We start from the raw sequence: 14,323 nt of genomic DNA, 5'->3' as shown, positions 1-14,323 counted from the left end.
AGTGTACATGTCATAGGGAGTATACAGCACCTATAGTACATGCCTCTGCCTGTAGTCATAGGTCTAGTGTACATGTCATAGGGAGTATACAGCACCTATAGTACATGCCTCTGCCTGTAGTCATAGGTCTAGTGTACATTTCATAGGGAGTATACAACACCTATAGTACATGCCTCTGCCTGTAGTCATAGGTCTAGTGTACATGTCATAGGGAGTATACAGCACCTATAGTACATGCCTCTGCCTGTAGTCATAGGTCTAGTGTACATGTCATAGGGAGTATACAGCACCTATAGTACATGCCTCTGCCTGTAGTCATAGGTCTAGTGTACATGTCATAGGGAGTATACAGCACCTATAGTACATGCCTCTGCCTGTAGTCATAGGTCTAGTGTACATTTCATAGGGAGTATACAGCACCTATAGTACATGCCTCTGCCTGTAGTCATAGGTCTAGTGTACATGTCATAGGGAGTATACAGCACCTATAGTACATGCCTCTGTCTGTAGTCATAGGTCTAGTGTACATGTCATAGGGAGATCTAAGGGGAGGGAGGTTGAACCAGCTTCATCATACCCATTAGTTTTTCCCCCCTCATCCCCATTTTAGAGCATCATGGATCCATCCCCTGTCATATGAGTGTGGATTTATTAATTGAAATAAAAGTAAAGGAACATTTTAGAAAAACTGAAAATAATGGCAAAATAAATGTTAATGGAATAAAATAAAGCAGGTCAGAGGTTGAGTCTCAACATAATTTGTCATATACAAAATGAATATTGAAATCTGGTTTTACTCAATTACAGTAATATTTAAACTAGTGAATGTAAATCCCACCGACTCATTTTCAACAAGATCTATAATTAGGTTTTTACAAATCTTTAGCCATCGGTGTTGTAACTGATGCTGCAATCGTCAACCTCTTGTTAACCTTAACCATTTCATCATAACTGTCGTCATCCACGTCTTACAATAAAGGGGTTCTGAATTAAATATCCAGGGGGGAAAATCTGGTTTTACTCAATTACAGTATTTAAACTAGTGAATGTAAATCCTACCGACTCATTTTCTACAACATCTATAATTAGTTTTTTTAAAAACTATTTCATCATAACTGTCGTCATCCGAGTCTTACAAGAAAGGGGTTCTGAATTAAATATCCAGGGGGCAAATCTTGAAAGTCTACATGCTACTAAATTACAGTAACTAGTCAATGTGTAGTTTCGATCTTAATCCTCCTAACTCGTTTATCTACATGATCAATAATTAGATTTTTACGAATCTTTAGCCATCGGTGTTGTAATAACTGATTCTGCAATCGTCAATGTCCCTATTACCCTCACCTATTTCGTCATAGCTGTCGTCATCCGTTTGGTTCATTACGTAATTTGCTCATAGCTTTGAAGAAGTAGAACTATTTTGCAATTATTAGACTTGATACAACGATGATAATATGTAAAAGATACATTTTAATTATGGATATAATAATGGTACATTTTAAACAAAAATTGTGCAACTTTTAAGATAAAACTTGGGAAATAAAATTTGTGTTAACAGATAGACATTTTAATATTCACATTTATTAATTTGCAATCAATTGAAATTATAATTTATGATGCGTCAAGTTTTAAAGGAGTCGCAGTGCATTGTTAAAAGTTAGTTCTCCTTTGGAAAAAACCTCACCAACCATTCCCTCCCCCTCCCCCACCTGCCTCCAAGTATGCATTACAAAAATCAGTCAATGGTAGATCAAGGATTTTAAATAGGAGAGCGCTAATCTGAATAGTCTGTCAAAAATAAATTGACAAATACAGTAGCTGATAATTCCATTTTTGCTGTCAAAAGGGGAGAGTGCACCCCAAATCGCCCTTCCCTCAATTTTCCCCTGTCTGTAAAGAAAATATTAATAATTCTTAAAGAGATTACATACTTAATATTAGTACACAAGTAATTAAATGATTTGTGTTCATACTGTAAATTTGCCTAGTTAATCTCACAAAAATCTTGTGTAGATTTGGTTTTCATAGATTCATATAAACAAAATAGTACAGCGAGCAATGATTTATTCTCATGTTTGTGTAATTTGTGTATCAATTCACTTCTTGGAATTTGATAATTACACAACACAGCAACATTCAAAATTACTTTGAGAAATGTTAAATATGATTATGGAGTGTTCATTTCTTTTAAAATTATGCATAGACTTTACTTCACTGCATTCAAATAATTCATAGAATATTAGACTATTATTATACTGTTATTGTATTACTACTTTTCTTGGAATTTTGAATTAGATTATTACAGCAGATTGCTTTTTAGCATTTTAAATAACGCAAAGGTTTTGTGATAACTAAGCATTATAGTACTGTAATTAGTATATCCAATATAATTATTGACGGTTGAATTTGCATACATGTGTAGTAGTGTTAATGTCGTCCATCACATAGCTTCAAAGCATTGGTGACTGTACACAAGATGATGATAATAATTATATATTTAATTTATTAAAATGAACAAGTAACAAATTTAAATAAACATAAATTTATGGAAATATCCATAAATTAAAATATAAATTTGAATAAATAAACATACTGTAATAGATAAACATAAATTTTAATAACTAGACATAAATAAATGTAAATTGGAAAAACTTTAAATAAGAATAAATTTGAATAATAAACATAAATTTGAATAAAATTTAAAAATCATAAATTTGAATCAATAATAAACATTAATTTGAATAAATTAACAAATTTGAATTAATTAAACATAGACTATCTTATCATGCGTAACTGAATTTCATAGTTGATTTGATTTGGATATTCTGCTTAATTTAATCAAGTCTATCTCTGTATAATATCTAGGTCATGAATACAAGTCACCACTTTTAATGATAATAATTGCTAATATTAGCAATCCCCTTGGTATTTCTTATCAGTCACTGATTGATCGTCTGAAGTTTGAAGAGGAATTATGGGTTTAAAATCACTATTTTAAATAATTATTATGATTGCTATAAATATCTACATTTTTTTCTGACCATTCATTTATCAGTGGAAAATTACTTACATTTAATGTCATTTACATAAAAAATATATAAATCATGTTTTCTCTGAGAATACAAAAACAGATAAATAAAAAACAATTACAAAGTGTCACATCACTCTCATACGGTATACTGACAAGCATTCAGTGCCCGAATGGCAGCTGGATAAAGCTGTTACGAAACCTATTTGTACGAAAGATGATGGGCCGGTAACGTCTACCGCTACGTAATATACCTTATATAATACCTACATAATTATGCATGGGATGAGTACAGTAGAATCTTAATGAATGTTTTTCCCCTAAACCTAAACTTGTTCACTTTGCTCTTTAGTTTGAATAAATACTTATACAAAAATGTCCTTTCTAAAAAAAAAAACCTCTTCTGAAAAGTGAGGTTTTCAAAAAGTATAAATTTTGGATCTTTTTGAATGCAAGCAAATTCTGGTTTGGAGAGATTTGGTTTCAGAGAGTTGTATATTTCATTTGTTTTTAATGTCTTCTCTATTATTTTTGAAATAAACAAGATCTAGTAATTATATTAAATGTTTTGCATGGGATGAATAGAATAATTAATTGCAAGTTGAAGGATAGACTGGTCTACAGTATGTAACAAAGTTGAGAGTATTCAATAATCAAAACACCTATAAAGCTCTGTCTACATTATCAAACTTTACAGTATGTGACAACAAAATGTGATGTGCCCATACAAAACTGTATGTACATGATGATGTCATATCCATACCATATTTAGGAATATCACTACCATATTTGGACACATCACACAATTTTTGTCAAACTAGCCAGAGCTCTATGGATCCAAATATAAAATACATGTGATGTACAATCACGTAATCTAATGGCGTGAGTTTAAATAGTATATTGCATATTGATGATATTTTACTTTTGCTGATTCGTCATCTTCCATTGCTTCGTAAATTGTGTAATTAATTAAAACATTTTTTTTTTGGTCAGCTTTTGGAATTATTTGACAGTGAAGATCCCCGAGAAAGAGACTTCTTAAAGACGGTCCTGCATCGAATTTACGGAAAGTTTTTGGGTTTACGAGCATTCATCAGGAAACAAATTAATCACATCTTCCTTAAGTAAGTAATTTGCTTGATTAAGATTTCAGAATTGTCGCTTAAGTCCAGAGATATCAACAATTGCCGTAATCATTACAATATTTAAGCTAGATTACGACATTACGATATTCCTTTTACAATTATGATTTCAAAATGCAACGGTATGATTGTTAGGCAATTATTTAAAATCTTTTTTAGACTAAGTTAGCAATTCTGTAGTCCGTTGTCCACTAGGCAGATACTATTGAAAGCGAAAATGTTTACAACCAATCAGAGCTCATGAAATGGCAGGGCTCGCAGAATCCTAAAATATTTGGTTGCCCTTCGGGCAAGTAGGTTTTAGATTTTGGTTGCCCTCATCATTTTTTTACTTGCCCACTATTTTAACTTAATTTTAACGTTTTATACCGCGACTGCACCGCGAAAAAACGTCGGTGAAAAACGCCTATGCTTAATACACTGTGGTGTTTTTTTCGATGGATTTTAAAGTAGTGAAAACAATTTTTCAAATTTTTTCAATTACACAGTGATGTAGGCCAATCTTTTAAGAACATTTTACAGTAATTTATTTTCTCATACGATCCTCCGTACAAGAGTTGCGATTGTTTAATTAACATGGTGTCCTGAAATCCCTTGAAAACGCTATGTTATTTCTGTTGGTTACGCTTCGTTGCACGGCATTGTTTGTCATCGATCGAAGATGTGTTCCGTTTCGTGAATGAAAAAGGCGTATTCACGTGGGTTTACTTTGGGAGCAAAAACGTTTTGCTTCTATTGTGCAATGAAATTCCGAAATCAAGCTATTTTGCGATATTTAAAATGTAGTGGCCTAGACATGGCACTAATTATCTTACAATTATTTAATAGATATATCTAAAATATTCCCTATAGAAATGTAGGCCTCCTAGGCCTAAAAAGTTTAAACAAAGTACTTATGAAGGTGATGAGCTTGTAACGCGTTGAAATCATAGAGAAGAAAAAAAAAACAAACATCAACTGACGTCCGTCTACGTGACGTGAAACAATACGCATGCGTATAGCAAAAAAACTCACAGCAGCTGCAGCCGTACGTAGTAGGAGCACATGGGTACGGTGTGTGGAGAGTGCGGGCTTATGGAAGTTTACTTGTTGTTTCAGTAGAAGCTCGCACAGGTTGGATAAAAACAACCATCTGCTCGCACAAGTTTGTGATTGAAAACAACACAAGGGAACTGTGCCGAATTGTGGTGAAAACCACGTGCTCCGCCAAGTTGGAGTTTTTGAAAGTTCAACTCTCGGCGATACCCGAAGAAGTGTATTATTTTCAATGTTGATAATAAAAAATATACTGTAACTATTTAAGTATTCAATGTATTTATTAAATAAATTATTAGGCCTATTAAATTTATATTCTGTAATATTTATAAAAAAAATGGTAGGCCTACTTGCCTGTGTTAAAAACATCGGCCGGTGCCTATTTGGCACAGACAATTAAAATTACGTATCTATTATAATTTAATAATATACTGTATTTTCAATACAACTGTACATTTGAACAATAATTACAGTAATTCAGCAAATTATTTATTACACACAAAATACATAACATGAATGTAATTAAACATAGGCCTAATCTACTATCAGGCTGTAGGCCACATAATTAATACTAAGTAGTAGATTCAGATTTTATTACCACCGTAAAATGATGTCGATAATTGAGAAAAACAAAAACATACTAGCCCCTATTTTATTTGGTTTATAGTATAACTAGGGCGTTGTTAATTAGAAACTCCCTGGTATAATAACTTCAAATAAGTTAAAAGCCGAGAGTTCAACGCTTCCTATTTCGCGATCAATGGATGCCGCAAGAGACCGCGTGCTATATGACAGACCTGGAAACTCCATACGCAACGACTTGATACGCCCGACTGCATAGAAACACATGTTTTGGCTCCTGGAGATAACGTTCCATACCACCGAATTCCGATCCATACATTTACTTAACAAACACTACACTGGTCTTGACGTCAAGAGAATTCGTTCGTGCGCGACTATTATTTTCATTGTTACAGTTTTTCACAACCCCTGTAAAACATCGTGGACATTTTCGGTGATTTTAAGAGGTTGCCCGTCGGGACATGACATATTAAATTTTAGTTGCCCGACGTATTTATTTGGTTGCCGCGGGACGTCGGGCAAGCGATTCTGCGAGCCCTGAATGGGTTGTAACGCTCTCATGAGTATGCATGAAAATCATAAACCTCAGCAGATCACAATCGCAGCTATTTGTTCTTGTTAGTAAAAATTAGGAAAATTACAGGGTAGCGGAATTTTGTTCTCTGTGAAAACATTAGAAGAAACTTGTCTAGTGGACAGGTTTATTTCAGTAAATCAATCGTCTTGCGACCAGTAATAGAACTGACGGTATCATACTGTACCTAACTGTACCCATTCGTAATGCATGATGGTGCGCGAAACTCACTGATATTGATAGGTATTAAATCCATATCATAATTACCAGTTGAAATGCTTCTGCAATCTTAATTACACTCGATTTAATACATGGAATCAGATCGCAAAGCATTTTATCACTGGTGTTTTAAGATGACCTATAACCTTTTTTGACCTTTAACCTTTTTAATAAGAAAATGGTAAAGCAATACAATTAAGTTTTTCCAGATCATTTCCAACTTAACTTTTACCAATATGTGTATCATTTAGGTTTGATCAACAAGAAGACAGGAGACAAGGGGCAGGGGGTGTGAGGGTTAAAGAGGGGAGGGGAAGACTTTGCATGTTTAATGAATATTTGGTAGAAGACAGGAGGTCATGTTTTTCTCCAGGGGGTCAAATCCCTCCTCATTCCCCATACAGTAAATTCCAATTTAATATTCTAAAAACCAACATCCTCATACCTGTACTATAAATATGTATGTAGCACGAAATTAGCAAGTTAAGATGATCAATTTATTTTTTTATCTTGCCACTAAAATAATGTTTTGTCTATAATTCATATTTATTTATCGACCATGTAGTGGCTAGAGATTTCATACCAGGGACTAATTGCTGTAATTTGCATTGCTATTATGGTATTGGCTATTGGTAATGGAGCCTTACATAATATAATGAGTTTGAACAGTCGCATATAGTAGAACGCTGTTGATAGTATGTAAATATTGGTAATAATCAGATTGTTCTATTTATAAATAGAAAGTGTTCTAAAGATGAGGGGAGGAGGAGATGGGGGGTGGTAAGAAAGGCAGGGTAATTAAAGAATGTACCCTATAGAGTAGTTGTTATAAATTGTATTTGGACTTACAGTAGAACGGGACAACTTTGTGACCTAACAACATGTCTCCTGAATTGCATTTTAGTCGTTGTGTTCATCTATATCTCTTTGTTTATTTCATGGAAAAGTGTCTCCATAATATAGGTGTCCCCATAATAGAGGTGTCCCCATATTAGAGGTGTCCCCATATTAGAGGTGTCCCCATATTAGAGGTGTCCCCATATAAGAGGTGTCCCCATATTAAAGGTGTCCCCATATTAGAGGTGTCCCTATAATAGAGGTGTCCCCATATTAGAGGTGTCCCCGGAATCGGAATATCTCAATGGAGGAGGATACTACTGTATTACAACTGTAGGGTCGAAAAATTTGATAGATTTTGAAAGAACAGTACAAATTATTTTGTACTGTTTTGCCAATTTTGTTTTTACATACCATTAGAACCAAATTGACCATTTGTAGTTTGTAGTTAAAATATTGAAAACCGGTATATTTATAACAACAAATCCCCGAGTTAATCACGGGCTTTTATGATGTTTATAATAGAATAGAACCAAATTTACCATACACTATATGATATAAATATACTCCATCCAAACCAGTACATTTCACTCATTACATTTGGCCACAGGGAAAAACAACCCTACTGTACTGTACTCTATGCCTTTCTATACTTAGAACAAAATGTAGTATTTACATTCATAGCATTTTTATTTTATATAATTCCTAAACTGTACATTTTGCATGTTATAGTAGGCCACAATGAAGAACAACAACTGTGTTGATCTGGGCTTTCGTGGATGAATAAAGATTTTCATCATTTATCCAATCCTGTCGGTAAATAATAGCTTATAGATGTAATAAAAGCTCACGTTATTCCTTGGAGACATTCATGACAAGATATTTAATTTGATCCCATTTGTGTTATTAGGCTTCAGAGGATAAGTCGTTTTCTGCCCAGCAATCTGATACTATATTTAGCCTGTTCTACCATCGTCGTGATACGGTAATTTAAAGAGTTTGGTCTGATCATGTCGAGTTCACTGACTTGGTGACTGACTAAACGGTTCGGCAAATCTCATAATATGAGAATATCATTATCATTAATGATAATAATTAATAGACAGGTATTTAATGAGGATATGAGAGTGATAGGAGGTTTGGGATTTTCATGTGACTAAATCAATCAGTGTTCACGTCTTAAGGTGCATTTGAGCACAAAATAAAAGTGTAGAAGTAAAGTTATAATAGTAATTAATAATAGTTCAAAATGGATGTACGGTAATAAAGAAAGAAAAAAACATTTGTATTGATTTGACCCCATTGTTAAGCTCAGTTTACACTATCAAACTTGTTCGACAAAAAAATATGTGATGTGCCCAAATATGGTAGTGATATTCCCAAATATGGTAGTGATAATATGACATCATGGACACATCACAAATTTTGATAGTGCAGACAAGGTTTAAGCTCTGTCTACAATATCAAACTTTATGTGACAAAAAAAAAGGGGTGGTTGCAGCCATTATGGACATTATCACCACCATATTTGGACACATCAAACTTTTTTGTCAAACTAGTTTGATATTGTAGACAGAGCTTTACATGCCTCATTTAAAAGGTCTAGTCTAAATAGATAATATGCGACCACATCATGTAATCAAACCAAATTTATTAGTGCTAATTAAACCCTTTCAGACACAATAATAGAAAAATGTAGAAGTGAGTAGTCTATTTTACTAAAGACATGTCCACTGGCAGACATAAATTGTTTTCACACAGAACGCTAGACTAGTTTTCCAATAGGAAAGGCATTTCTGGTAAAGATATTATTGGAGGGTTTCATTTTTTTTTGCTAACATTAACTTACGGATTTTTTATGATTATGTTTTTCGTAATGTGTCGCAGATATCTGTGAATTATTGATATTTCTTGGGCCGCTGACTTGCCATACTAAGTTTATGTCTAGGTTTCTTGTTAGTTTAATTCAATGATATCAACACCGTATGCCTGTTGGATATATACATTGCGTATTTGGTTGCTCAATTGGATTACGTAGATTACTGTATGATCTGTTTATCAAAATACAATTATTTTCTTGCGCGAAACTACTCAGACGCATAACATTTAGTTTTAGTGTTCAAGCCTCTTTTCATGTCATAAAGTGACTGAGTGAGTGACTCAGTCAATTCCTAGGTAGGCTTAGGCCTGTCTGTGGTGTTGCCTCTTTCTTTACTTCTACAGTCTTCATCATCACACCTTTTGTTTTAGTTCTTGTATTGGTGGTCATGTTCTTCTTGCACAAAGTATCTCCGCTGTTTTCTTGATCTACCATTTTGTTTCCAGCTCCAACATCTATTGCCTACCCTTTTATTCCATTCTTGTGCAATACGTCTTTAGATTAAGCTATGCTGCTCAAAATACACTTTAACCCTTTTTGTGTCGTACTGTAAAGAGTACGATTAATAGACAATTATTATAAAGAAAAAATGCTCTAAAGTGTCAAATATTTGTTTATATCACTATTAGTATTAATATGTAACAATAACATGCAGGGCTCAATGTTCATTGCACAAAGTACAATACTCAAAGTACATGCTCAAAGTACATTGTGTACAATGCTCAAAGTACAGAGCTCAATGTTCATTGCTCAGTGTACAATGATGCACAGTGTACAATGCTCAGTGTACAATGCTCAGTGTACAATACTCAGTGTACAATGCTCAGTGTACAATGCTCAGTGTACAATGCTCAGTGTACAATGCTCAGTGTACAATGCTCAGTGTACGATGCTCAGTGTACGATGCTCAGTGTACGATGCTCGGTGTACGATGCTCGGTGTACGATGCTCGGTGTACGATGCTCGATGTACGATGCTCGATGTACGATGCTCGATGTACGATGCTCGATGTACGATGCTCGATGTACGATGCTCGATGTACGATGCTCGATGTTCATTGCTCGATGTTCATTGCTCGATGTTCATTGCTCGATGTTCATTGCTCGATGTTCATTGCTCGATGTTCATTGCTCAATGTTCATTGCTCAATGTTCATTGCTCAATGTTCATTGCTCAATGTTCATTGCTCAATGTTCATTGCTCAATGTTCATTGCTCAATGTTCATTGCTCAATGTTCATTGCTCAATGTTCATTGCTCAATGTTTATTGCTCAATGTTCATTGCTCAATGTACAATGCTCAATGTTCATTGTTCAAAGTACAATGCTCAATATAAAGTGCTCATTTAAATTGCAGTTTGCAATTTCTGTATTTGATATTTTTGGTGCCAAAAAAAATTGATGTAGCAGTATTTTTGTTATGGACCAAATTATTAAATAACACACTGCATTTGTCCAAATATCGCACTCAGTTTCTGAATGCCAATTTATTTATTTCTTTGTTTTATATTTTATATTATAGATTTGTGTATGAAACGGAACATTTTAATGGTGTAGGCGAATTACTAGAAATTCTTGGTAGGTAAGTATCATGTTTACAGTCATTTGGAATAAATCAGCGATTTGTAACCGGGCAATAGAGTATCATCAGTCATTGCTATGATGCATGAAATGATCACCAGAGCAGTTTTGTGTTGGGCTGTTGCACTGTCCACAACCTCACAGTGGAAACTGGAAAATTAGATGAAAATTGCACATGAGAGAATAAGGGATCAGCTCGACACTTCCAACGTGGACTGATGAAAGATCTCTTGATATCTAATTACTCAGGTTATACATAGACCAGAAATTTATATTACTTCACCTAGGCATATTTGGAATGATTAGTTTGAGAAATTGAGATGATTTTTGCAAATTTCATCCCTTTGTGTTATTTCATGGTGCTGACATTTTTAGTAGCATTTAAATTTTTCAGTTATTAATTATTAAAAAATATTTATTTTTTATTTATATATATGGTTTTAATTTAACGTCGTGAGGTGGTTTCCCGAATGATCGTAAAATCAAAACGGTACTGGGTATGACCAACTAGCGTTATTGTCACCGACTAGTCATCCATTCATAGAAGTACTGATGTAGTAGCCTACCTGTACGGTGACCATAGAATGTGACCCGAGGCATGACTAACTACGACTTTTAGTTGATAGAAGATTGAAAAAATTGTTAAGAAGAGTTGTACCACCTCACGACGTTTTAATTTAATCTTATATACTTTATAGTGTCTTCCTATGGAACGTTTCGGTCTTGCTTTTTGACATATGACATTGCAATTCTGATATTTGTGAATATCTTCTTCAATTTAATGTTCCATTATATTATTATTTTTTCCATAGTACAGTACACCAAAATTAAAAAGAATTTGATATTTAAAAAGACATTCATAAAATAAAAGGGAATAGTCCTAAATTTAGTAAAAATTTAGAAGTGGGAGTATTTGGATTGCATTACAATGCGGATTGTGTCCAAATTTAACTCTAGGTCTAGGCTATGATCGACAACACATCAGTCTGTTATCACAAAAGAAAACTCCCTAATATGTTGGTTGGGCCTGCAGTGTGGTAACCATTCTACCTTTAACCCTTTGAAAACGCAAGGTTTCTACCCCAAGTGACTGAGGCTAAATAATGTATTTTTAATAGGTTTAGGAAAAATGCAAAATATATTTTTATGACTGTAACTTTCTGCAATTGTTGGTTTTATTGTTATGTGAAATGTTTTGGCCTTTTTAGGACCTAGGTCAAAAGTCAAATTCTCAAAAAGTGCAATTCAGTGACCCCAAAAAGTCAACCCTCGCGTCCTGGGACAGTAAATTACCATGTATGGGATACGGGCCACATCTTTAAAGGGTTAAGTTTGTTAATATTTTACTTAAATGTTTTGAATTGTTGGAAATTAATTTGTTATTGGCATTTCATTTTTGTTCTATGTTATGATATATTTTTTTTTAAATTACAGCATAATAAATGGGTTTGCCTTACCGCTAAAGGCAGAGCATAAACAATTTCTAATTAAGGTTCTTATACCTCTGCACAAGGTACGCTGCCTGAACTTATATCATGCCCAGGTACGTACATTAATTTGTTTGTGAATTACTTTTTACTAAAATTGTATTTTCAATTCAACTGTTTTGTTGTTGTTACGTGATATCACTTTCTATGAGTGCTGTTGTGTGTAGACACGTTGACCGTGATTCGTCTACGTTCCTGTTGCGATCATCCATTGTGATTAACGACTTTTCATATGACTACAGATCCTTTTCGAAAGTTAAGAGAAAATTAATGCTCTTTGCTTCCATTATCAACGAACTGATTATCTGCTCCTATTATATGTTGAGTATGATAATGCAAATAAATGTATGCATGATACTGTGTAAAAATCTCTTTTTAAAATAACACTTAAACCATTTCAAGGCCATCTTTTAAACAGTGAAAACAATGTTTTTATTCAAATGTATTTCAGTCAAAAATATTTATTAATAGATAATTAATACAGTTTGACAGTTATTTGTGTTTAATTCATCTGTATTTAAAATTTTTTTATTTATTTGAATGTGAAATATGTTTTTGTCCTTACAGCTAGCATATTGTGTTGTACAGTTTTTGGAGAAAGACGCTACTCTTACAGAACAGGTATATACAATTTACGTTCCCGAATTTGGACACCCTTGGGTTAGCCCATGAGTCCATGAGAAAGTGTGGTTTAAAACTGTAAGAAATACATCTAAACCATAATTCTAAGTGCAAGTGTTTCTTGTTTCAGGAGAGGTTTTTTTAAAAGAAAATTTAAGTTATGTTATTTTTATTATTATAGAGAAAACATTGAATTATATTCAGCAATTTATTTATAGTTTTTAAACCTTACCCTCCCTCATATTTCAAAATTCTGAAGTTGCCACTGAATTTTATTTCATAATTATGTACAAATATTAGATATTTAACTACGACACTATAAACAAAAATTGTCTCCTTATGATTTGAATGGTGATCAAAGCATAGAAATTATAATTTATTAACAAAAATAAGACGGGAAGATTAGATCGTAATTCTATTCAATATATATATATATATATTATAGTCCTTAAATAAATAATGTATCGACAATACTATTATATTTGCCATTGTATATTTAATAGTATATTAGTCATTCAGTTGTTTTTTTTCAATTTGACCTTTGACATGCTTGTCATTGACTACATGACGACTTTATGACAAAATTTAACCTAGCATGCTCAGGGCTCGCAGAATCGCTTGCCCGACGTCCCGCGGCAACCAAATAAATACGTCGGGCAACTAAAATTTAACATGTCATGTCCCGACGGGCAACCTCTTAAAATCACCGAAAATGTCCACGATGTTTTACAGGGGTTGTGAAAAACTGTAACAATGAAAATAATAGTCGCGCACGAACGAATTCTCTTGACGTCGAGACCAGTGTAGTGTTTGTTAAGTAAATGTATGGATCGGAATTCGGTGGTATGGAACGTTATCTCCAGGAGCCAAAACATGTGTTTCTATGCAGTCGGGCGTATCAAGTCGTTGAGTATAGAGTTTCCAGGTCTGTCATATAGCACGCGGTCTCTTGCGGCATCCATTGATCGCGAAATAGGAAGCGTTGAACTCTCGGCTTTTAACTTATTTGAAGTTATTATACCAGGGAGTTTCTAATTAACAACTCCCTAGTTATACTATAAACCAAATAAAATAGGGGCTAGTATGTTTTTGTTTTTCTCAATTATCGACATCATTTTACGGTGGTAATAAAATCTGAATCTACTACTTAGTATTAATTATGTGGCCTACAGCCTGATAGTAGATTAGGCCTATGTTTAATTACATTCATGTTATGTATTTTGTGTGTAATAAATAATTTGCTGAATTACTGTAATTATTGTTCAAATGTACAGTTGTATTGAAAATACAGTATATTATTAAATTATAATAGATACGTAATTTTAATTTTCTGTGCTAA

At 33.5% G+C, this 14,323-nt stretch overlaps 2 protein-coding genes across 2 annotated transcripts in view; both read left to right on the top strand.

Annotated features, from left to right (window-relative positions):
• LOC140060593 (endoribonuclease Dicer-like) overlaps positions 1–14,323 on the top strand; it is a 123,800-nt gene that overhangs the window by 76,093 nt on the left and 33,384 nt on the right. The window lies entirely within an intron of this gene.
• The window catches only part of LOC140061114 (serine/threonine-protein phosphatase 2A 56 kDa regulatory subunit epsilon isoform-like), a 61,102-nt gene that overhangs the window by 31,828 nt on the left and 14,951 nt on the right, over positions 1–14,323 (top strand). The window contains exons 6-9 of the mRNA XM_072107564.1: positions 4,022–4,152; positions 10,818–10,877; positions 12,311–12,419; positions 12,931–12,984. Of these exons, the coding sequence (XP_071963665.1) occupies positions 4,022–4,152; positions 10,818–10,877; positions 12,311–12,419; positions 12,931–12,984 (354 nt within the window). The remainder of the gene's footprint in view (positions 1–4,021; positions 4,153–10,817; positions 10,878–12,310; positions 12,420–12,930; positions 12,985–14,323) is intronic.

This window comes from Antedon mediterranea, chromosome 10 (assembly GCF_964355755.1).
Source record: "Antedon mediterranea chromosome 10, ecAntMedi1.1, whole genome shotgun sequence".
Lineage (NCBI taxonomy): Eukaryota > Metazoa > Echinodermata > Crinoidea > Comatulida > Antedonidae > Antedon > Antedon mediterranea.
The sequence above is the reverse complement of the archived record's forward strand: the minus strand, read 5'-3'. Positions and strand labels throughout refer to the sequence as shown.